The following is a 21913-nucleotide window of genomic DNA, read 5'->3' as shown; positions in this document are numbered from 1 at the left end:
TTTCTTGGGCAGAAAAGCAGTGCTTCCCCCATCTTTAGGACATCGGTCTGGGGTCCTTCAGAACCTCTCCTGGGCATAGGACTCCCATTGTTCCAGCCCCCCTCTTGTACCCCAGACTGGCCAAACCGGTTCTGGGGAAGGGGGGCGGGGAGCAGGCACGTTGAGACAGCCGCCCGCCTGCCTGCGAGGTTCCCTCCGCCTTCGCCTCCCCCCCTCCCCGCCCCACACAATACCCAGGATCGTGCACTGCCCGGCTCAGGGGCCATGCTGACATCGCCCCCTGAGGACCCAGCTGCAACCCCAGAGCCCCCAGGTGGTCTGGAGCCCTGGACCGTGTCGGAGGCTGGACGGAGCTCCCTGGCTGAGGTAGGGCCCCACCCTGCTGCCAGCAGTCCCATCCTCCTCCCGCCAGTGTTCCCAGAGTGAGTCCTTTGTGCTGCCCGCCTGGCCTCTGATCCGGGCTCCCACCCACTTATGGCCTCCTGAGGCTCCACAGCCTGTTTGGCTTGGATCCCCCTTCCAGCCATGACCTTCCACTCGGCTTTGTCCCTGAAGGGGCACAGGGGCCATGGCAGGGCCCTACTCCTCTGGGCACTGGGGCAAGGGGGACCAGGGAGGGGGCAGGGAAATCCTGGGCATAGGAAGCGAGAGGTGTTCTCCCTGAACCACAGTAGTATCCAGAGACCCTCTCTGCCAGCCTTGCCAACTGGGTCCATTGTCTGTGTGATTAGCAGTGTCCACCGGATGGGGCCCTCCTTGGTCCCTACTGTCCTTCTCTGGCCATGGAGACACTCATGATGACCTGGGCTTCCTAGAGGGGGCAGCCAAGAGGGACTTTCCATGTTACTTTACAGATGGGGACACTGAGGCCCAGGAATAGGCTATGACTCACCTAGGGCCACACAGCTGGTAGTGTCAACACTGGGCTTGAACCTTGGCAGGGGTTTTCCCCTGTAGGTTCCAGAATGACCCTCGGCACTAGAATATTCAGTGATCATTTCTGGGGCCGGGAATGACCATGCTACTTGGGGCCAGTTCTCTTCCTGAGGCTTTTTCCTTTTTCCTTTTTTTTTTTTTTTCCTAGCAGAGATGAGCTGCACACAATATGAACACAGCTCAACCCCTCCTTGGTCCCGAGCACCGAGGTTGAGTGGGCCACATCTCTGGAAGGCCATAGGGCTGGTATCCCAGCTAGATGGGTCATTGCCTTTTGGTCTGACAGAGGTGGAGGTTGACTTATCCCTGACTTTTCCCCTAGGGACCTGCCTCCAGCCTCCTCTCTACAGAAAACCTACCACCTTCCCCTGGCATTCACCCAGGCTTCTCCTCTAAGCTCTTAATAGGGGGTGCTCCTGCCCCAAGGCTTCCATGTTTTTGCTCATTTATCCCTGTAACTCAGGAGGGTATGGGGTGGTGTGCTCCCTGCCTTCCAGGGGCTTCCCAGATCCAAGTGGAGAGGATCTCCCAGGATATAAGGGAGCAGAAGCACGTGTGTATTCTTGCACACGGATCCTCACGGAAGCAAGTAGGACTTCTATGTCGAGAACTTCAGAGTCCTGGAGAGAAAGAGACTTCTCTGGCAGGCAGTGGTCCCAAGTCTCCTTCCACACGCTCCTACAAAGAACGGTGGGTCTCATCCTCACTGACTCAGTTTCCCCATCCGTGGGATGGCCCATGCCACCTGCCCAACTAGAGAAAGACTAATTACAATACTCAGGAGAATGACTATCAACTACGAAGCTCCTACCATATGCAAGGGGCTTTACACCTGCTGTCATTGATTCACACATTAGTGTTTTAAAGCTGGTATGAGTGGCCTATTTATCAGATGAGGAAACAGAGACGTGCTCAGATGGACAGAGGTTTAAGGTACATGCTAAAGTCCCTGTGGAGAGGGCCTGGCAGAGTAACTGTCTCTTAGGAGCAGCCCCTCCCCAGGCAGGGACTGAAGAGAGCAGGGGAGAAGCTGTGCAGATAGAGTGCCCCCACCCCCCGTCCTCTCCTCCATCCCTCCCTCATCCCTCGGTTACTGACACTGTCACTGTTTCTCTCAGGTCAAGATTTTCTCCCTATCCATGTTTACTGGGTCCCTGGCTATTTCAGATGGAACAGTTAGCCATTACTTCCTCCAGGAAGCCTTCCTGGAATGCTCAGGTCAAGTTGAACCCAGCGCTGATGGTTCCTCTGGTTTGGCTCCTGCCAACCCCAAGTTGTAACTGTTCTCATTTTTAGCTCCCTCACTAGACTGGCAACGCGGTGGGCCACAAAATGTTTGTCCATCTGTCTCCCTGTTTTTTTCCAGGCTTTGCATCTGTCTCTGAGTATCTGGTCTATGACCTTTTTGGTATCTCTGTCTCTCTGTCTCCATCCCTGGGTCCCTGAATGTCTCAGCATCTGTGGTTTTCTGGGTGTGAGTGTTTTGGGGTCTCCCGTGCTGAGATGCTGCCTAAAGGCTCTCCGTATCTCTGGGTCTCTATCTCTATCTCTGTCTCCTGGGTCTCCTTGCCTTGCCAGGCTGGGCACTGCTCCTCTGGCCAGAGGGGGCCTCTGGGGGGGGGGGGTCCTTGCTGCCCCGCCTGCCCACAGTGAGGCCAGGCAAGGGTAGGCCCCCGCCCAGCCCGCTGCCTGTTCCCTCCCTCCCTCCCGCTTGCCTCACCACAGGGTTTGATGAATCAAACTCTTTGTCTGGGTGGGATCTCCCCCAGCCAGCTGGGCAGAGAGAGGGCTTCCCCAGCCGCGGGGAGCAGGAGCAGAACAAGATCCGCATCGGCCCTCGGCTGGAGAGGTGAGGGGCTGCAGGAGGGCAGCTGGTGGAGGGCCGGGGGAAGGGCTGTGGGGGCTCAGATCCCTCTGTCATCAGGCCTGTCCCGAGGCTCCGGCAGACTCCTTGGGGATGACTTCCTGCCCAGAGAGGACCCAGTCAGCCTGGCTCGATCTGGGGCTGAGAGCCCGGGTAGGGAAGAACCCCTCTCTTGCCCCATACTGGGGAGCTGGGACATCTCCCTGCCTTTCTCCCGGGAGGGCCTAGCCTGATCTGGGTGGTGGCCCGCCTGCCAGTCTGTGACCCTCCCAGCCAGCCTGGCAGGGTGTGGGCACCACTCAGCGCTGAAGGCTGCAACTCTGGGCATGGGAGCGGAGGTTGGGTAACACCAAAGCAAGGACTTCTGGGCCTGTGTGTTTGCGTTGGTATCTTGGTGTGTGAGTGTGAATAGAACAGGAGTGTGAGAAAGCTTGAGCAGATACATAAATATCTAATGGGTCAGCGTGTGTGTGTGTGTGTGTGTGTATGAGACAGAGAGTCTGTGAATATATGTAGTTGTGTGAAAAGTGTGTGAATGTGTAAGCCTGTGAATATGAAGTGTCTGAGTGTACCCATGAAAGTGTGTATGTCCATGTGTCTCCTTGGAAGGGAGCGTGTATGCATGTGCATGGAACCTACACGGATTGTGTGACAACGTACGTATGTGTGTCTGATCATAGGTCAGTGAGAGTTGAAAATGCTCGAGCTGGTTCAAAGCACAGACTCAGAAGCCAGACTGCCTGGGTTTGAATCCTGGCTCCCCCATATGCCAAGTAACCTCTGTGCCTCCCCTACCTCACCTAACAAATGGGGATAAAACTAGCGTCACCTCAGGGTGGTGAGGATTAGATGAAATGTCATATATGAAGCACTTGGCCTGCCATTCGGTAAGTGCCCAGGAAGTATTAGCTGTGACTATGCGATTAGGTGTGTGAGTGTGCTTGAACAGATGGGTGCGCATGTGTGTACACAAGGGTTTGTCCAGGCCTCCAAGACAAAGGTGGCTTGCTGGCCAGCCCTCCTCTTCTGTGTCTGCCTCTCATACCTTTTCCCCTGCAGGCCCAGGTGGGTGGCAGAGCAAAGGAGGAATGGACTGTGGGCCACCTGCCACCCTCCAGTCCCACCTGGCTGGGCCACGTGGCACTGACCGCCGCCCAGTAGCTGTGTGCCAGCAGGAGAGTCTGTCCTTTGCAGAGCTGCCCACCCTGCAGCCCCCGAGCCCTGTGTGTCTGGATCTCTTCCCTGTTGCCCCAGAGGAGCTTCGGGCTCCGGGCAGCCGCTGGTCCCTGGGGACCCCTGCTCCTCTCCAAGGGCTGCCATGGCCACCATCCCCAGAAGTCCCAGACACCGAGATCTCCACCAGTGGGGGGCTGCGGCCCAGCAGAGCTGGCAGCTGGCCACACTGTCCTAGTGCCCAGCCCCAAGCTCTGGAGGGACCCTGGAGTCTCCAGCACCCACAGCCACAGCGCCGGGCCAGTCACGGCTCGGAGAAGAAATCTGCTTGTAAGTCACTCTGGGTGAGGGGGTGGTGGCCTAGTGGGACAGATAGGGGAGAAGTTGGGTGGCTCTTTTAAGACTCATAAGCCCCAGCGTTCCCCCAAACAGGCAGGACAAGTGGTAGATTCTAGTGACAAGAGAACTGGAAATCAGGGAGGACAGGTCACTTCTCAGAGGCTGCACAGCAGATGAGTGGCTGTCCTGGGCTCTTGGCCCTTTGCCCACTGCAGTCAGGCACTCTGTTCTCTCTACTAGCCCTCTTGTTGATCCCATTTGGGGACGGGGACCAGATCCTGGCCAAAACACTGACCTTTCTCTCAGATGCTCCGGGCCACAGGGTAGCAACAGGGAGGAGTGGAGAGAGCGCCTAGCCGATGCCAGCCAGTGCGCTCACCCCACTTCCCCACAGGGCGCAAGATGCGGGTCTATCAGCGTGAAGAGCTCCCTGGCAGCCCCGGAGCCCATGCTGTCTTCCTGGAGCCTGGCCAGGCAGCAGAGCAGACCCTGAGCACAGAGGAGCCTAGGCCACCGGAGCTGTCCGTACCCTCCAGAGTAGGCCTGGAGGGGCCTGAGCGCAGGCGCTTCTCAGCCTCGGAGTTGATGACCCGCCTGCACTCTTCCCTACGCCTGGGGCGGAATTCAGCAGCCAGGGTGCTGACCCCAGGGTCAGGCACTGGTGCAGCTCGGGAAGGTACCAGCTTCTCCCCTGGGCCCTAAGAGCAGGCCATGAACCAGATGCAGCATGGGGCAAGGCCCACACCTGAGACTGGGTGCTGGTCAGCTGCAGCGTGGCACCCCAGCGCCCAGCGCCCAGCGCCATTCTTGGAGCCACCCACCCTCAGCTCTCGCCCTCTCCAGGAAGAGCATCTGGAAGGGAGTCGCGCAGTGTAGAGATGAGGGTGGACGGTTTGGTGATGCCAGCCCCTGTTGACCCGAGCGGGTGCCATAGCGGCTGGCCCGAGCCCAGGTACCATCTCCCACTGCGCGCTCGGTCCGAGGAGGGGTGCAGGCGAAGAAGGGCCCTGACCCTGTCCGTTTCCTAGGCTGGACACGCCGGAAGAGCTGGCTCTGGGGTCCAGGAGCTCCAGCGAGCGGCGCCAGTCACGGTTTCTCCTTAACAGTACGTGGGACGAAGGCGCTGGGGGCGGGGGCTTTGGAGAGTTGAGAGGTTGGGATCTTGGCGAGAGGGAGGGAGAGCCGAGTCTCAGGAGCGAGCCCAGTGGCCAGCACGCAGTGGGTGCGCAAGCAGTGTTTCTGGAAGGAGTGAGTGCGTGAGTGAACGAGTTCACGGTGTCCCGCTACCCGAACCGTCCGAAAGGCTCGTTTAGTGAGGCGGGCTCTCGGGGAGCCGGGCTCTCGGGGAGCCGGGCAGGAGCCGGACCGGGCAGGCGGGCGCCCCACGGCCCTCCCCCGCCCCTCTCCCCGCCCAGCGGTCCTCTACCAGGAATACAGCGACGTGGCCAGCGCCCGCGAACTGCGGCGGCAGCAGCGCGAGGAGGAGGGCCCGGGGGACGAGGCGGAGGGCGCGGAGGAGGGGCCCGGGCCGCCGCGCGCCAACCTCTCCCCGAGCAGCTCCTTCCGGGCGCAGCGCTCGGCGCGAGGCTCCACCTTCTCGCTGTGGCAGGACATCCCCGACGTGCGCGGCAGCGGCGTCCTGGCCACGCTGAGCCTGCGCGACTGCAAACTGCAGGAGGTGGGCGCCTGGAGCCGGCGGGGCGGGGCCGGCGGGGCTGCCGGCCGGGAGGTGGCCCTGGGGCCCGCAGGGGGCGGGGCCACAGAAGGGGCGGGGCCAGGAGGACGGGGGACGGGTTCCCCGACTTAGCGGGGCCTCGGGCCCAGGGTTACCGGGCCAGCGGGACTGCACGCTGCTGGAGGTGGGCGTGGGACCCAGCGGGGAAAGCGGGGCCGCGAGAGGACGGGGCCGGGGGGACCGTCTATGCGAAAGGTGGGTGCGAGGACCTGGGGGTGGCTGCGAGGACCTGGGGGTGGCTGCTAGCGGGGACTGAGCCGCCGCTGGAAGGAGGGGCGGGATCAGGGGTGGGATCAGGGGTGGGGTCCGGGGCGGAGCCAACAGGGCCGGCGGAGGGGCGGAGTCAGGCTGGGCCGGCCGAGGTGGGACCGCGAAAGCGAGGACCAGGAGGGGCGGAGCCCTCTGGAGAGAAAACGCCTAGTGGGCGAAGGACTGAGAGGGCCCGGCTCGGCGGGCAGGCCCGATGGGTGGAGCTAGGGGTTCCACCTCTCAATCGGGGTCTTCCGTTGAGTTTGAACAAAAGCGCGCGGTCAGAGGTGGTCCCCTTCACCCGGCAGGTACTAGGTCATCGGAAGCGGGGCTGGGACTGCAGGGGGACCGGGAGGGAAAGGCGGGATCGGAAGGGTGGGTGGTGAGTTCACAGTGTCTGAGGCGGGCCGCTCCGGCCCTTTCCATCCCGCCTCCCCCTCACTCAGGCCAAATTTGAGCTGATCACGTCCGAGGCCTCCTACATCCACAGCTTGTCGGTGGCCGTGGGCCACTTCTTAGGGTCTGCTGACCTGAGCGAATGTCTGGGGGTGCAGGACAAGCAATGGCTGTTCTCCAAACTGCCCGAAGTCAAGAGCACGAGCGAGAGGTGAGGGAGTGGTATGGTCAGGTGTAGTGCGGGCGGGGACAAAGCCTGTGACTGGCCGGGCTCCCAGGTCTGGGTTCTCGCCTTGACCCTGACCCTGATCTCTCACCGGACCCCTCAGGTTTCTGCAGGACCTGGAGCAGCGGCTGGAGGCAGATGTCCTGCGTTTCAGTGTGTGTGACATTGTGCTGCACCACTGTCCAGCCTTCCGCCGAGTGTACCTGCCCTATGTCACCAACCAGGCCTACCAGGAGCGCACCTACCAGCGCTTGCTGTAGGGCTGGAGGCTCTGAAAGGCGGGCGTGGGGTGGTGGGGGTCGGAGATAAAGGGAGTCTTAGGCGGTAATGGTTCCTGAATAGGGCTCTCTGACCAGGGTCAGGTTAGACCCCACCCCAAAGAGCAGGAAGGATGTGACAAGAAGACACCTAAAAAACCAAGAGGGTGGCTGGGGTCATGGATCCTGGGGGTTCATAGGATCTATGAGCCCATCTGTGACCTCAGGTCCCTCCCCGTCTTCCAGCCTGGAGAACCCCAAGTTCCCTGGCATCCTGGCTCGCCTGGAGGAGTCTCCCGTATGCCAACGTCTGCCCCTCACCTCCTTCCTCATCTTGCCATTTCAGAGGATCACCCGCCTCAAGATGCTGGTGGAGGTACGTGGAGGGCACCGGGCTACAGTGAGAGCTATGGGGGGCATGGTGCTATGCCTTCCACAGCCCCTCCTGGGTAACCACTGGCGGGCAGGGCTATGGGTGGAGGTCCCGGTCTGCCTCACCACACCGACCTCACCCTCTAGAACATACTGAAACGGACAGCACAGGGCTCGGAAGACGAAGACATGGCCACCAGAGCCTTCAATGCACTCAAGGAGGTGAGCTTGGCTCTCCAGGACCCCGCCCCCCAGATCCCCGGCATATCTCGAAATGAGCCCCAGCCAGCAGAGCCTCTGGTTCCCAGGTGGGAGCCTGAGGCTGGGCTCTGGGAGCCGGGGTTGGGGGACCACAGATGACTCACACACGGCCTCCCCAGCTGGTGCAAGAGTGCAATGCCAGTGTGCAGTCCATGAAGAGGACAGAGGAGCTCATCCATCTGAGCAAGAAGATCCACTTTGAGGGCAAGGTGCATACCTGCTGCTGGTGGGGTGGGGTCCGCCAAGGGGCCACTCTGGTTCCGTCCTTTCCCAGGCACAGCAGGCCGCTTCCTCACCCCCCACCCTCTCCCCTCCCCTGTTCTGTGCTGTCTGCCCTGCTGTCCGGGGCTTGACCTTTTCTCCCCCTTGCCTTCCCCATCCTTCCAGATCTTCCCACTGATCTCGCAAGCCCGCTGGCTGGTTCGGCATGGGGAACTAGTGGAGCTGGCACCACTGCCCGCAGCGCCGCCTGCCAAGCTGAAGCTGTCCAGCAAGGCAGTCTACCTGCACCTTTTCAATGACTGCTTGCTGCTCTCCCGGCGGAAGGAGTGAGTCTAGGCAGGGTGCAGGAGGTAGACCGGAGCCAGGTCCCTTCTCCCTACTGTGAGGCATCACTGGGCCTGGAAGCCCCTCTCTGTGCTGCTGGGGCACCCTGAGCCTTGGAGGCTCCCCCAGAAAAGGCAGCGATGTGAGGCCAGTGCATTTTCCAGACCTGAGAACCAAGGGCTAGGCTGTGTGCAGAGGACTCAGTGGTGCTCTGAGCTTAAGACGAGTAGAGCAGAGATTAAGAGCACAATTCTGGAGTTTCAGCTCCAACCTAACTCATCAAGATAATGGCCAACATTTACTGAGTGCCTGTCCTGTGCCAGGCATGCTGTGTGCATAATTTTTTAAAAATGACTTTATTTATTGATTTGACAGACACAGAGAGAGAGGTCACAAGTAGGCAGAGAGGCAGGCAGATGGGGAGGGGGAAGCATGCTCCCTGCTGAACAGAGAGCCAGATGTGGGGATCCCAGGACCCTGAGACCATACCCCGAGCCAAAAGCAGAGGCTTAACCCACTGAGCCACCCAGGTGCCCCCGCTGTTTGCACTATTATCCCCAGTCCTCTAAGCATCTGCCTGGAAAGTAGGCTCCCTTGTTATTCTCAAGAGCATGGAGTAAGTGCAGGAGCTGGGAGGCCAGGTCTGTCTGATGTCGGATCCCAGGTTCTTAACCATTGTATTATCTTATCTTCCATCTGTAACACAGAGACTATCATGTAGGGATACTCAGTGTGATAATAAGAGGGGGAAAGAGCTTAACATAGTACCTGGCACGCAGTAAACACACACTCAGCATTAGCTGTGATTGTTATCAGTTTGGGATAAGGGAGAAGTCTCTCTGAGTGAGGTAAGCCTTCAGGCTGGATGTGATGAAGAAAGGACTTCTTAGGCTATGGGAAGGGTTCATTCCTGGTTTATTCATTCATTCGCAAAAGTGTCACCGAACTCCTGTTCTCTTCGAGGCCCTGAAGGGTGCTAGGGTCATTTCTGTCTATAGGAGCTCTCAGGACAATTAAGGTATATCCTTATAACCACCTGGTCAGGGTTTTTAGGGGAAAGGTGCACTCCTACTGTAGCATCCCCTGGTATGGGGTGAAAATCTATAAACCTTCAAAGAGGAAGGGACATTTGAGCTGGGTTTTGAAGGATACATAGGAGTTTTCCAGGTGGAGAAGGAGTTTGGGAGGATATAGCAAAGTCACAGTAGGGTATAATAGCAGAGTGTGTTTGGGGGAGGGTGAAGCCTACATATGGCTAGATTCGTAGAGGGGAAGGCCAGGAGAAGGAGGTGGGGTTGTTGAAAGTCATAGGACAGAGATTGTGCTTTCTGAGGGCCATGGGGAGCATGGAGAGTTACCTAGACGAGTGACATTTTACTCCTGGCCAGTTTGGAGGATGGACTGGAAGGGGCGAGACCAGAAGCTATTACAGATTGCCCAGATGAGAGTAGATCCACCCCAAAATGGTAGGGGGCCTGTGGGAAGCAGATTCCAGGGACAGTCAGGAGTTAGGTAGGATGGAGCTGCTGGCGGGGTGTGTGGGGAGAGGGAGGGAAGAGGCTGGAATGATGGCTGAGTTTCCTCCTGGGCTACTTGACGGAGTCTTTCCCTGGACTGGGGAACAGTGAAGGGGTCTGGTTTGGACTGGGAGATACTGACTTCTGTTTAGACGGGTTGAGAAGAAGGGACCTGTGGGACATCCTTGACCCACTCCACTCCGCATCCTTCCCACAAGTGTTTATTGAACCCAAATGATGGGCCTGGCAGTGTGGAGCACTAGGATAGAATAGCAAAGGAGAGACATAGTTCAGCTTCAACGTGGTCCAAGATTCAGACGCTGAGCAGCACAGGGTCTCCTCCGAGGGGCCGCCTGTTGGCTCTTTAGAACAGGGACTCAGAGAACCTTAAAGCGAGCCCCGGGACAGGGACTAGTTTTGTCACCTTTTCCTTCTGCCAGGGAGTCCGCGAGAATGGCACTCCCCGTTCCTTGTGGGGACCTGCGGGCTTTTAGGGAGGTGATTGCCTCCCGAGTTTCCCCGGGGAGGGAGCCCGAGGGTGAGAGGGCTGACCTCACCTGCCCCGGCCCCACAGGCTAGGGAAGTTTGCCGTGTTCGTCCACGCCAGGATGGCCGAGCTCCAGGTGAAGGACCTGAGCCTGAAGCTGCAAGGCGTCCCCGGCCACGTGTTCCTCCTCCAGCTCCTCCATGGGCCCCACGCGAAGCACCAGTTCCTGCTGAGGGCCCGGACGGAGTGAGTGGGCTTAGGCGTGGGGGGCGAGGACCCCTGGGCGGGCACAAGGCCTTGCGGTGTGTGGTTGTAGGACGGGGCCTGAGGCCGGCCACGGGTGGAGCTGGCGGCCAGCGGCTTCCGGGCCTGCTCTGTGAGGCTCAGAGCTGGGTGGGGCCCGGGCTTGGGGACAGACAGGGCTGTGGGGCGGGCATGCCCTGAGCCTGGACACCATGCCCAATCCTCCCAGCCCTGTCTCGCCACCCCGGCCCTGGGAGACTGCACTTTGCACGTTGTGACAGCTCAGCCTCCCCCTCCCTAGAAGTGAGAAGCAGCGATGGATCTCAGCCCTGTGTCCCTCCAGCTCCCAGGAGGATAAGGAGTTCTTCAGCGAGGGCCGAGGTAGCAGTCTGCCTACCCCCACCCTGCCTCCGGGCCCACATCCCCCCGGGGTTGGGTCCCTCACTGCTCTCCCCCTTTCCTCCCATCCTGGTGCCTTGTTGCTGGCAGAGCCGGCGGGGAGAGAGACCAGCCGGCCTGGGGCCATCAGGGGCTGCCATGCAGACCCTTGAAAGAGTGGCAACATTTTCATAAGCCAGGCGGGACCCCCCGCTTCCCAGTGCTCAGGCGGCACCTGATGGCAAAGCCTTTTGTGTCCTCCCATTTCATCCCCGCACAAACCCATCTTACCAGTTAGAAGACAGAGGTTCAGAGAGGGTAAAGTGACTTACCCAAGTTCACAGAACTGGTAAGCAGCAGAGCTGAGACTGACGCCCTGATCTGTCTCCACTTTTGCCTCCCCTCTGTTGCAAAGGAGCAGGAACCAAAGCGGCCACAGGGTGGGGTGGGGTGGGATGGGGGATCAGCTCTGTTGAGCTAGAGGCTCTCTCTGGGGTGTGAGTGAGGCCAGTAAGCCAGAGTGTTGCCCAGTCCGAGAGGGACCCTGATCCAGCGGACACCAGGCTGCGGCTGAGGGTTGCCGAGCAGGGGAGTTAGGGCTCAGCTAACGAAGGGAAAAGGAAGGGAGCTTGTTTCTACCCATACTTGTTCCTCATCAGGCCTGGTGTTGGCCACGTTTATACGCATTTGGTTTACTTAATCCTCCTGATAACCCCGTTGGGTAGACTCATTTTCTCATATCTGAGAAAACAGGCTCAGAAATGTTAAGTAACTTGCCCAAGGTCAGACAGTCCAGTGGAGAGTAGAGCTGGGATTCAAGCCAGGTCTGGCCCCAAAACCTGTGGTTTTCTCAATACTGCCAGCCTGTCTCCTGTGGTAGAAAGAGCCGAAGGCCTAGATTGAAGCAGATTCTCTGGCTTGGGCTAAGAGTCCTGTTTGAGCTGTGGGATGAGCCTCCCATTCCTGAGAGGTGGTCAGAGAAGGCCCCTGAAGGAGGAAGAAGGGCAACCATGAAAAGATTTGCGGCGGGGGAGAGTTTTCCTGGGAGGAGGATAGGCAGTGCAAAGTCCCTGAGGCAGGAGGAAGCTCAGAATGTTTGGGGAACAGCAGGGCAGCTAGTGTTGCTGAGCTCCGTGAGCAAGGGTCAGGTGAGGGGGAGAAGGGAGGAAGGGGGGCTAGTGAGGGCACAGTGCCAGACCATGTAGGACTTTGTAGGCTGTGGGGAGGGCTTTGGATTTTACTCAGAGGAGTTGGAAGCCCCAGAGGGTTATAATTGGCGGGGAGGTGATGTAACTTGACTCCCAGTTGAGAAGGACGGATTAGAGGGAGCCCTGGAGTACCAACAGGGACATATGAAGGGACCATTAGTGTTTTATGGGGAGTGTCTGGAGGCAGGTGGACCTTGACCTGGAGGTCAGCGTCAAGGTGTTAGACTGAGCTGGGGAGCAATAATCCAAGCTGGGAGGGACTGGATTCACCAAGGGCTTGTATTTAGGGGAAGAGAGGAGGGTGGCCAGGGTGGGCAGAGGGAAGCGCAGAGAAAATGAAGCAGCAGCAGCCACCCTCTGACCCCTTTCCTTCCTCCTTCTACCCCTCCCCGCCCCCTATCATCCTCCCCTGGGGACTCCCTGACTCTCCCTTGGGCTGTCAGACCGCCCCCAGGTTCAGTGCGTCAGGACATACAAGGCTCTGCAGCCAGACGAGCTGACTCTGGAGAAGACGGATATCCTGGCCGTGAGGACCCAAACCAGTGACGGTGAGAGGGACCTCCTGGAAGGGCCTCCCTGATGGGACCCAGGTGGGCAGGAGGTAGCTAGATGGCTAAAATATCACAGGAAAAGGTTGTGCAAGTGTTGATCAACCACAGCATGTAGGAATCAAGTTAGACAAGAGGAGGAACTTCCCTCTTCTAAAGCTGGAGGATTCAGAGTGACGGATGGGGAAGAATGGGAAATACCCTTCTTAGAGGATGTCAGGAAAAACAGGTCAGAAGTTCATCTACGAGACTGCTAGAGGCAGGGTCCTTCCTGGAACTGGGACGCTGGGATGAGGTCACCTCTGCCCCGGGGTGCAGACAAGGCTTGCATCAGGGCCTAGGCTTTCCCTGGCAGACGCGGCCCTGGTGTCCCTTTGATGCCACTAATGCTGCTCCTGGCCCGTGTGGCTCTAGGCTGGCTGGAGGGGGTCCGCCTGGCAGATGGTGAGAAGGGGTGGGTGCCCCAGGCCTATGTGGAAGAGATCAGCAGCCTCAGTGCCCGCCTTCGAAACCTCCGAGAGAATAAGCGGATCACGAGTGCGCCCAGCAGACTGGGGGAGCCCCCCGCATGATGGGTGGGACGCCAGCTCCGTGCCCAGCTCCTGGACAGGTCTGCAGGGACCTCTGGTGTTGCATGCCCCAGGCCACTGCTGGTGTTCCATGGCCTGGCGTCCGGAGTACAGCCCGTCCTCACGCTCCTCCCAGTCCACTTTAGGGCCGACATCAGTGTCTTCCTCTGGCATAGGGACTGCACAGGTGACCTGTGATATCTGGCAAGGACTGGGGCTCACTCCCTTCATGCTGCCTGGCTCTTGGTCCCTCTGGCAGGGACCCGGCTGGGGACAGCTCTGGTGCTGATGGGTGCTGGGACATATATATAGAGGTGTATATATATCTGGGGTCTTCTGGCCAGAGCCTGCATGGGCCCTGGCGGCTATGACTTTTCTGTAAATAAACTCCCATGATGCCTTGGCTTGGAGTCTGCAAGCTGTCTGATGCTGCCCCCCTCCAGCCCCGCTTCCTCTAGCTAAAGGTCAAGAGGCTGCCTCCCAGTGGGGAGAGCTCACCTCTTATCTGGAGGAGGGGACGACAGGGCTGGGTGTGAATTAGACTGCCTTTGGGTGGCAACTGACAAGATACTGGGTTCAACCAGTCAGAGATTGAAGACACTTTATTGGCTCTTGTGTCTGTTTCTTATAGCTGCTGTAACAAATGATCACACACCAGGTGACTTAAACCAGTAGGACTGTATTCTCTGACTGCTCCGGAGGCCAGCAATCTAAAGTCAGTATCGCTGGGCCAAAATCCAGGTGTCAGCAGGGCAGGACTCTGTCCTGTAGTGGGGATGTCTGCCAGGGGAGAATGGGTCCTTGCCTCTCGCAGCTCTGGTGGCTGCCAGCTCTCCTCAGCTTGTGGCCACACCACTCAGACTCTATCTCTGGGGTCACACTGCCTTCTTCTCTGTGTGTCTGTATCAGAGCTACCTCTGCCTCCCAAGGATAAGGATACATGGATTTTATTTGAGGTCCACCCAGATAATCTCTCCATCTCAGAGTCCTTACCTTAAATCCCTCCTGAAAAATCTGTCCCCCCTCCCTTGTTTATCATAGAAGATAACACTTACCAATTCTAGGGACTAGGAGGCAGATATCTTTTAGAGGACCATGTCTCAGCCTACCACAGTTCTCAAAACTAAGAAGTATATGGGCAAGGTGGGCTTCAAGCAAGGCTTGATCCAGCAGCTCCTGTGACATCACTGAGGACTCTGCTCTTTCCATTCTTCTACTTGGTTGTCCTTGGTATTGTCTTCATCCTAAGGCCTCCAGGGGCTTCTTCATTCACATCCAACATGGAAGGAGGGTATTTTGTTTTTAAAAGATTTTATTTATTTATTCGACAGACAGGGAGAGAGAGAGCACAGCTGAGGGAGAAACAGGCAGAGGGAGAGGGAGAAGCAGGCTTGCAGAGCAGGGAGTCCAATATGGAGCTTGATCTCAGGACCCCGGGTCATGACCTGAGCTGAAGGCAGAACCTCAATGACTGAGCCACCCAGGTGCCCCTGGAAGGAGGGAATTGTCTTTGTCCCAGCATTCCCTGTCAAAGTCCGGGGATGCTTTCTGCTAGACCAGCTTAGGTCATGGGGCTACCTCTGGGCTGATCACGGTGGCCAGGGGGTGGTGTGTGCTGAGAGACCTATCCTAGGTCATGTGCTTTAGCTCTGGAGTCAGGTTGGGGACCTACCTTTCTTGGAACCCCATCAGTTCCCATGTGGAGTCTGATGGCTGCTGCACAGGAGAGGTAGTTTCTGGCGAGGCCAATGAACATTGAAACCCAAATCACCCAGGAGAGTAGAAACACCAGGGAATGAGCTTGAGATGCAAACACACCTGGGTGGACCAGAGCATCCTTCACCTCTCAAAAGGAGGTCATGGGGCAAAGAAAACATGAGCCAGGTTGGTCCTAGAAGGCAAACATGGGCAGATGGGGAGCCACTCAGACCCATGAAGGAGCTTTTGGGAATGGCTTTCTAGCCTGAGACGGTGCAGGGAGGTGGAGTGTATGGGTGAAGGGGGCGGACACATTTGAATTTGAATCCTGGTTCAGACATTGATACCCATGTGACTTTTTTTTTAGACTTTTTTTTTTAAGGTTTTAATTATTTATTTGACGGAGAGAGATCACAAGTAGGCAGAGAGGCAGGCAGAGAGTAGGGGGGAGCAGGCTTCCCGCTGAGCAGAGAGCCCAGTGTGGGGCTCAATCCCAGGACCCTGAGATCATGACCTGAGCCGAAGGCAGAGGCTCAACCTACTGAGCCACCCAGGCGGCCCCCCACCATGTGACTTTTTAAAATAAAGTTTTTACTTTGGAATAATAATAGATTTACAGAAACATTTCAGAGGTGGCCCAGAGAGTTCCAAATGTCTGTTTCCCTGCTGTTAAGATCTTCCATTACCATGGTACCGTTGTCAAAACTAAGAAACCAACGCGGGTACATGACTATTAACTGAACTCCAGATTTTATTCAGATTTCACCGGTTTTCCCACTAATGTCCTTTTTCTGGTCCAGGAATCGGATCCAGGATCCCACATTGTGTCTTGTTGTCATGTCTCCCTGGTGTCCTCTGGTCAGCACTGGTTTCCTCTGTCCGCCCTCGGTTTCCATGACCCTGACAATTTTAAGAAGTTCTGGTCAGAATTTTGTTAGACTGGCCCTCCATTTGGGTTTCTCTGGTGTTTTTCTGATGACTGGACAGAAGTTTTGGGTTTGGGGGATGAATACCTCAGAGGCCAAGGGCCCTTCTTGTCACATGATCGCAGGAGGCATGTGATGCCCACGTGGTGTCCACGTGACTTATTGGTGATGTTAACCTTGATTACATCAGTAAGCTGGGGTCTGCTTTCTCCACTGTGACGTTTACTACCTTCCCCTTCCCATACTCTCTTCTTGGGAAGCAAGTGGAACCCACACTCAAGGCACGCTCCCTCTTCCTGGTGGGTACGTCTACCTGTATCCCATTATTTAAGACTTCTGCGAGGAAGATTTGTTCTTTTTCCCTATTTATGTAATCAGTTATTATAAAGGACCTGTGCCTTTGTGGATCTTTCCTTTGGGTTATAATTCAATACTAAGTTATGTATTTTGTTGTTTAAATTGTTCCAGCTTTGGCCATTGGGAGCTCTTTCCAACTCGCTCCTGTGTCTGTTTTAGTTTAGTTTAGTTTAGTTTAGTTTTTAAGATTTTATTTATTTATTGGACAGACAGAGATCACAAGTAGGCAGAGAGGCGGGCAAATAGAGAGATGGGGAAGCAGGCTCCCCGCTGAGCAGAGAGCCCGATGCAGGGCTCGATCCCAGGACCCTGGGATCATGACCCAAGCCAAAGGCAGAGGCTTTAACCCACTGAGCCACCTAGGTGCTCCTCACTGTGATTATTTCTTAACCAGATCTGAGTAGGATTGATTTTAACCATTTCTGTAGCAACAGCTTACTGTTTTTATTTTTTTTTAAGATTTTATTTATTTGACAGACAGAGATCACAAGTAAGCAGAGAGGCAGGCAGAGAGAGAGGAGGGGGGAAGCAGGCTCCCCGCTGAGCAGAGAGCCCGATGTGGGGCTTGATCCCAGGACCCTGAGATCATGACCCGAGCCGAAGGCAGAGGCTTAACCCACTGAGCCACCCAGGCACCCCTGTTTTAGTTTTTTTTTTCCAAGATTTTATTTATTTGACAGAGAGAGAGAGAGAGCCCAAGCAGTGGAAGCAGCAGGCAGAGGAAGAAGCAGGCTCCTGCTGAACAGGGAGCCCGATGAGGGTCTCGATCCCAGAACCTTGGGGTCACGACCTGAGCCGGAGGCAGACGCTTCACCGACCGAGCCTCCTAGGCGCCCCTCCTGTGGCTGTCTGACATCCCCTTTTATTTCTGTCTTTTGAGCATGTCCTCGCTTTCGGGCACTGGGAGATGCTCCGGGCTCATCTTGTGCTCACCCAGCCTGAGTGCTAGAATCCGTCCTTTCTCTAAGGCTCGTAGTTGTTTTCATTGGAGATGGTGTTCAGAAACCAAGATCTGGGCACCGGGTGTGCTCATGGCTATTGACGTGTCACTGCTTCTAGGCCTTCCCACTGTACGGAGGTCGGGAATCTATTGCCCCATCTATGTTGCATGATTTTAGGCAAGACGCTGAATGGCTCTAAGCCTCTGTTGCCACAGCAGCAAATGCAGATGGTGACAGTCGTGCCTAATTCACGGAGCTGCTGTGAGAGGAAGTATGCCAGATCTGGGCACCTGGGGGCTCAGCAGGTTGAGCGTCTGGCTCTTGGTTTTGGCTCAGGTCATGATCTCAGGATCGTGGGATGGAGCCCCATGTCTGCTTGTCCCTCTTGCTCGGCTCCTCCTGCTGCTCTCTCTCTCAGAAATAAATAAATAAAATCTTAAGAAAAAAAAAAAAAAAGGATGGGCGCCTGGGTGGCTCAGCCGGTTAAGCGTCTGCCTTCGACTCAGGTCATGATCCTGGGGTCCTGGGATCGAGCCCTTCGTCAGGCTCTTTGCTCAGCGGGGAGTCTGCTTGTCCCTCTGCTGCTCCCTCTGCTCGTGCTCTCTTGCTCTCAGATAAATAAATAAAAGGGGAAGGAAGGACAGAAGGAAGGAAGGAAGGAAATACAAGGTCAACACAGTGCCTGCCCCATCCGAAGTTGCCAAAAATGGCGGCTTTTATTGTGTCGGAGCTGCATAGCCAGAGTGTGGGGGCCCCTGGGAGGTGGCAAAGCCTTTGTCCCTTGAGGATTTAAGGAACTCAGAAAGTCCAGCATCGGGACTCCTGCGCTGAGTGAAGACCAGCAGGCCTCCCTGCTTCTTTCAGTGCTGAATCTGCATGGGGAGAGCCAAGCTGGCATCAGGCTGGCCGAGCAGAGGAAACAAGCTCCCATTCCCGCCTCCGGCGGATCTGGACTTGGGCCGACACCTGCGTCTGCAGGAGGCTGCGGGGGGCTGGGCTGGGGGCTGCTCTGCGGCTGGCTTTGGGGCCGTGCTGCCAGGCAGGGAGGCAGGGACTGCGCCAGGCCCTACCAGGCCAGCCTCCCTCCTCCGCCAGCTCCCTGTGAGGTATATCCAGGCAAAGCATCTCCAGGGGGCCTTTCTCTCAGTGGTACCTGCCTCTGCCTGGTAGGCCTGGCCTGGGTGTCTGGCCTTGGCCATGGACCTAGGATCCTGCCCCTGCTTGCTGTGGGAGAAGGAGGAAGGTAGGGGTGGGACTGGCAGGACCGGAGATGAGGGCATGAGGGCGGGCCTGTCTGGGGGAGGGGTTTTGGCCCCTGAGGCTGCCTGCTCAGCAGGTCTCCAAGCCCCTATCTCTCCAAGGCAGTTTCAAGGCTTCCTGGAATCCCCTCCCCACCCAGGGCTCACTCCTTCTCTACAGGGATGAAGGAGATCTGTCGGTCCTCTCAGTGGACCCCAGGCTATTTTCAAAGATTTTACTTTTTTTAAGATTTTGTTTGTTTATTTGAAGAGACAGACCACAAGTAGGGGGAGTGTGAGAGGGAGAAGCAGACACCCCGCTGAGCAGGGAGCCCGATGCAGGGCTCAATCCCAGGACCCTGAGATCATGACCTGAGCGGAAGGCAGACACTTAACCGACTGAGCCCAGGCGTCTCCTGATTTTACTAGTGTTTCAAAGATTTTATCCTGAAAGGAAACTGTTGAGAAAGAATTTTATTCAGTTGTTCATGTATAGGGCACACTGAGTTTTCTGGGTGAACCAGGAGTGGAAGCTTCAGTCCCAGCAGCAGGCACTAACCTCTGGGGTGGCTGTGGTGGGCAGCAGGTGTGGGGCCCCACGGCAAGGAGTCAGCCTAATGTTTCTTTGTTGATTCTCTTCCTCCCTCCTTTCTTCCCTCCCTGATTCCTTCTCTCTTCCCTCCTTCTCTCCCTTCCTGGCTTCCTTCCTTCCTTTCTTCCCTCCCTCCCTTCCTTCTTCTCTCTCTGCCTCCTTGTCTCTGTCCTTCTTTCTGATCCCCTTCATTCTGTGTTTCTTTTGGTGGGTGGCACAGAAGCATCCACTCCCTGCAACAGGTGAGACAAACAAGGGACTGGATGCAAAGCCCCCAGACAGACTCAAGTGTCGATGAGGGTGGGGGGCAGCAGGACCTCTCCTGTATGGTTGGCAGGGTTCACACCAGCACAATGACTTTGGAAACACAGTGTGGCTGCATCTGCTAAGGCTGAGTACGTGCCTACCCAGTGACACAGCGAATCCACTTCTTCCCTGGGGTAAACACCCACAGGGTAAACACAGTGTGTACATGCGTGCCCTGAAAGACTCAAGCTGGGATGTTCATAGCAGTCCTATTCATTAATGACCAAAATACTAAAAAACAACCCAAATGCTCATCAGGGGCAAAATGGACAAAGTGTGGTCTATTCCCACAGGGAACATTATACAGTAAGGAGAGTAAACCACCAGCAAGTATGTTGAAAGACACAATCTAGACACAATGTGCGAGAAGCCAGACACAAAGGGCTTCTCAGATGATTGTATTCACACAAAGTACAGAATGGGGTAGAGGTCAGGGTGGGGCTATCAAGGGGCAAGAGTCGTAACTGGCTGGAAGGAGTCGGAGGACGCCCTTTGCACAGGCTGCTCTCTTGGAGACAGTTCACGGAGGGGCACACGTAAGATCTGTGTCCTTGAGGTATGTGAGTTAAACTTCAACGGAATCTTGGCCCCAGTAGGAGAAAGCCTGGGGGCTGTGGAGCAACTAAGGCAGCAGCCAGCTCTTGTAGAAAATCAGGCAGTCGGGGCTCCTGGGTGGCTCAGTGGGTTAAAGCCTCTGCCTTCGGCTTAGGTCATGATCCCAGGGTCCTGGGATCAAGCCCTGAGGGAGTCGGGCTCTCTGCTCGGTGGGGAGCCTGCTTCCTTTCTTCTCTCTCTGCCTGCCTCTCTGCCTGCTTGTGATCTCTGTCAAAATGAATAAATAAAATCTTTAATAAAAAAAAGAAAAGAAAAGAAAATCAGGCAGGCTTCCTGGAGGCAGCACCACGCAAGCTGCTTCTTGAGGGCTAACAGGGAGGTAGTAGGACAAGGATACGACCCGGGATTTGCCCCCCTCTGGGAACAAGGAGCTCTTTCCAGTCATGAAGAGAGGAGTCCAGTCGCTCGAGTCCTTGGCCCGACTTTGACCTTGGCCTACTCCGCTCCACTTCCATGTGGGTGGCCCAAGGACCCTTGATCCAATATTTTTTTTTTCTGGGTTTCGGTTCAGAATTGCCTTCTGATTCCAGCAGTTTAGCTGTAAATAGGAACCATCCAGGCTTAAGGAGCTGTGTGGCTGGAAACCGAACCCTTTTTTCAGATGAGGGACGTTTGGTAACAAAGGCTTTTGGAATTTGAAAGTTCATGGGGGTGGGGGTGGCAGGGGCAGGACCTACACCTGACGGTCTCTGAGCACCTGCTGTGGGCCAGGGGCTGCTGGACCCTTTGCCATGGATGTCTCCAAGGAGTTCCCCAGCAGCCCGCGCTTCAGGGCAGTGGAAGGGGGTGCTTTATAAACTGTAAAGTGCGGTGCACTTGGACCAGAGCTGAAGCCATTCCATAACCAACTGCCTAGTTGAGCAGTCCTGTGTGTGTGGTGGGGGTAGTTTGGGGCCGGGGGATGGTGTTGAAATTGCAACCTGAAATGTACCACTGATGGACCTGTTGATAGAGCAGTGATGAAGTGTTGAGGGGCGCCTGGGGGGCTCAGTCTTGATTTCAGCTCGGGTCATGATCTTGGGGCCGGGGGATGGAGCCCCGCATCAGGCTCCATGCTGAGTGTGGAGCCTGCCTGGGATTCTTTTTTTCCTTCTGCCCCTCCACCTGCTCTTGCATGCGCGCTCTCTCTCTCTAAGGAAAAAAAGATGGGGCACCTGAGTGGCTCAGTCAGTTAAGCATCTGCCTTCGGCTCAGGTCATGATCCCAGGGTCCTGGGATCAAGCCCTGCGTCAGGCTCCTTCCTCAGCGGGGAGCCTGCTTCTCTCTCTCCCTCTGCCGCTCCCCCTACTTATGCTCTCTCTCTCTGTCAAATCAATAAAAATTTAAGAAAGGGAAAGAAAAAGAAAAAAAAAAGAATATCAAGTATTTAGTGAGCACATAGGCCCAGATAGACTGTGTGTCTATCTCCATATTAAACAGGTGTCACTGAACCCATTTCACAGGTAAGAAAACAGACATTCAGAGAGAAAGGCGGTGTGTGAGTCCATTCACTAGAGCCCATACAGGCTCGCTGTCCCGGCCAACTTCCCAGTGGGTCTTTCGATGCCACGCTCATTCTAACCTCAGGACGTGTGCCCAGACTGTTCACTCTTCCTGGGGTGTTCTCCTGTCAGATTTTCAGGTCTGGCTCCTTCTTGTTATTCCAGCCTTAACCCACGTAAATGCCACCTCCTCTGGAGACCTTCCCTGGTCACTCTCAAATGTGTGGCCGCCCCACCTCTCCTCCTGCCACTCTGGGATTTCTTGTTTGTCATTTATTGACTCGCTTACTGTCACCTCCACATTGGGCTGTGAGCGCCATGGGGCAGGGACCTTGGCTTTGGCCTCAGCGCTGATTGCAGGGCTTGGCACAGGGGAGAAGCTCAGCAAATGTTTCTTGAGGGGTTTGAGGGGATTTGCACCCAGCTCCAGATGACTCCCGAGCCGAGCTCTTCAC

General features: G+C 56.4%; 1 protein-coding gene across 4 annotated transcripts; it reads left to right on the top strand.

Annotated features, from left to right (window-relative positions):
- Nucleotides 1-281: 281 nt before the first annotated feature.
- On the top strand, nucleotides 282-13714 carry ARHGEF19 (Rho guanine nucleotide exchange factor 19). Of its 4 annotated transcripts, XM_032863520.1 has the most exons (17): nucleotides 2574-2785; nucleotides 2861-2953; nucleotides 3860-4303; nucleotides 4707-4988; nucleotides 5156-5264; nucleotides 5341-5417; nucleotides 5728-5990; nucleotides 6743-6903; nucleotides 7022-7174; nucleotides 7422-7551; nucleotides 7695-7769; nucleotides 7928-8017; nucleotides 8196-8356; nucleotides 10446-10604; nucleotides 10903-10982; nucleotides 12631-12735; nucleotides 13150-13714. In XM_032863520.1, the coding sequence occupies exons 1-17, from the start codon at nucleotides 2668-2670 to the stop codon at nucleotides 13305-13307; spliced, it is 2658 nt and encodes an 885-aa protein (XP_032719411.1). In that variant the 5' UTR covers nucleotides 2574-2667; the 3' UTR covers nucleotides 13308-13714. The 4 variants fall into 4 exon arrangements, with proteins under 4 accessions (XP_032719414.1, XP_032719411.1, XP_032719410.1 ...); XM_032863523.1 differs by lacking the exons at nucleotides 2574-2785; nucleotides 2861-2953 and adding an exon at nucleotides 282-366; XM_032863519.1 differs by lacking the exon at nucleotides 2861-2953 and having other exon boundaries at nucleotides 2662-2785.
- The last annotated feature ends 8199 nt before the right edge of the window (nucleotides 13715-21913 follow it).

The sequence above is a fragment of the Lontra canadensis genome, unplaced genomic scaffold, assembly GCF_010015895.1.
Source record: "Lontra canadensis isolate GAN:19392208 unplaced genomic scaffold, GSC_riverotter_1.0 scaffold25, whole genome shotgun sequence".
NCBI lineage: Eukaryota > Metazoa > Chordata > Mammalia > Carnivora > Mustelidae > Lontra > Lontra canadensis.
This window is presented reverse-complemented; position numbering and strand designations above follow the sequence as displayed.

Coding starts and splice junctions, on each gene's coding strand:
- ARHGEF19 (XM_032863520.1), top strand. CDS start 2,668: ATGAATCAAACTCTTTGTCTGGGTGGGATCTCCCCCAGCCAGCTGGGC. Junction 5,418..5,727: donor GTCACGGTTTCTCCTTAACA/GTACGTGGGACG, acceptor CTCCCCGCCCAG/CGGTCCTCTACCAGGAATAC. Junction 7,175..7,421: donor CGCACCTACCAGCGCTTGCT/GTAGGGCTGGAG, acceptor CCCGTCTTCCAG/CCTGGAGAACCCCAAGTTCC.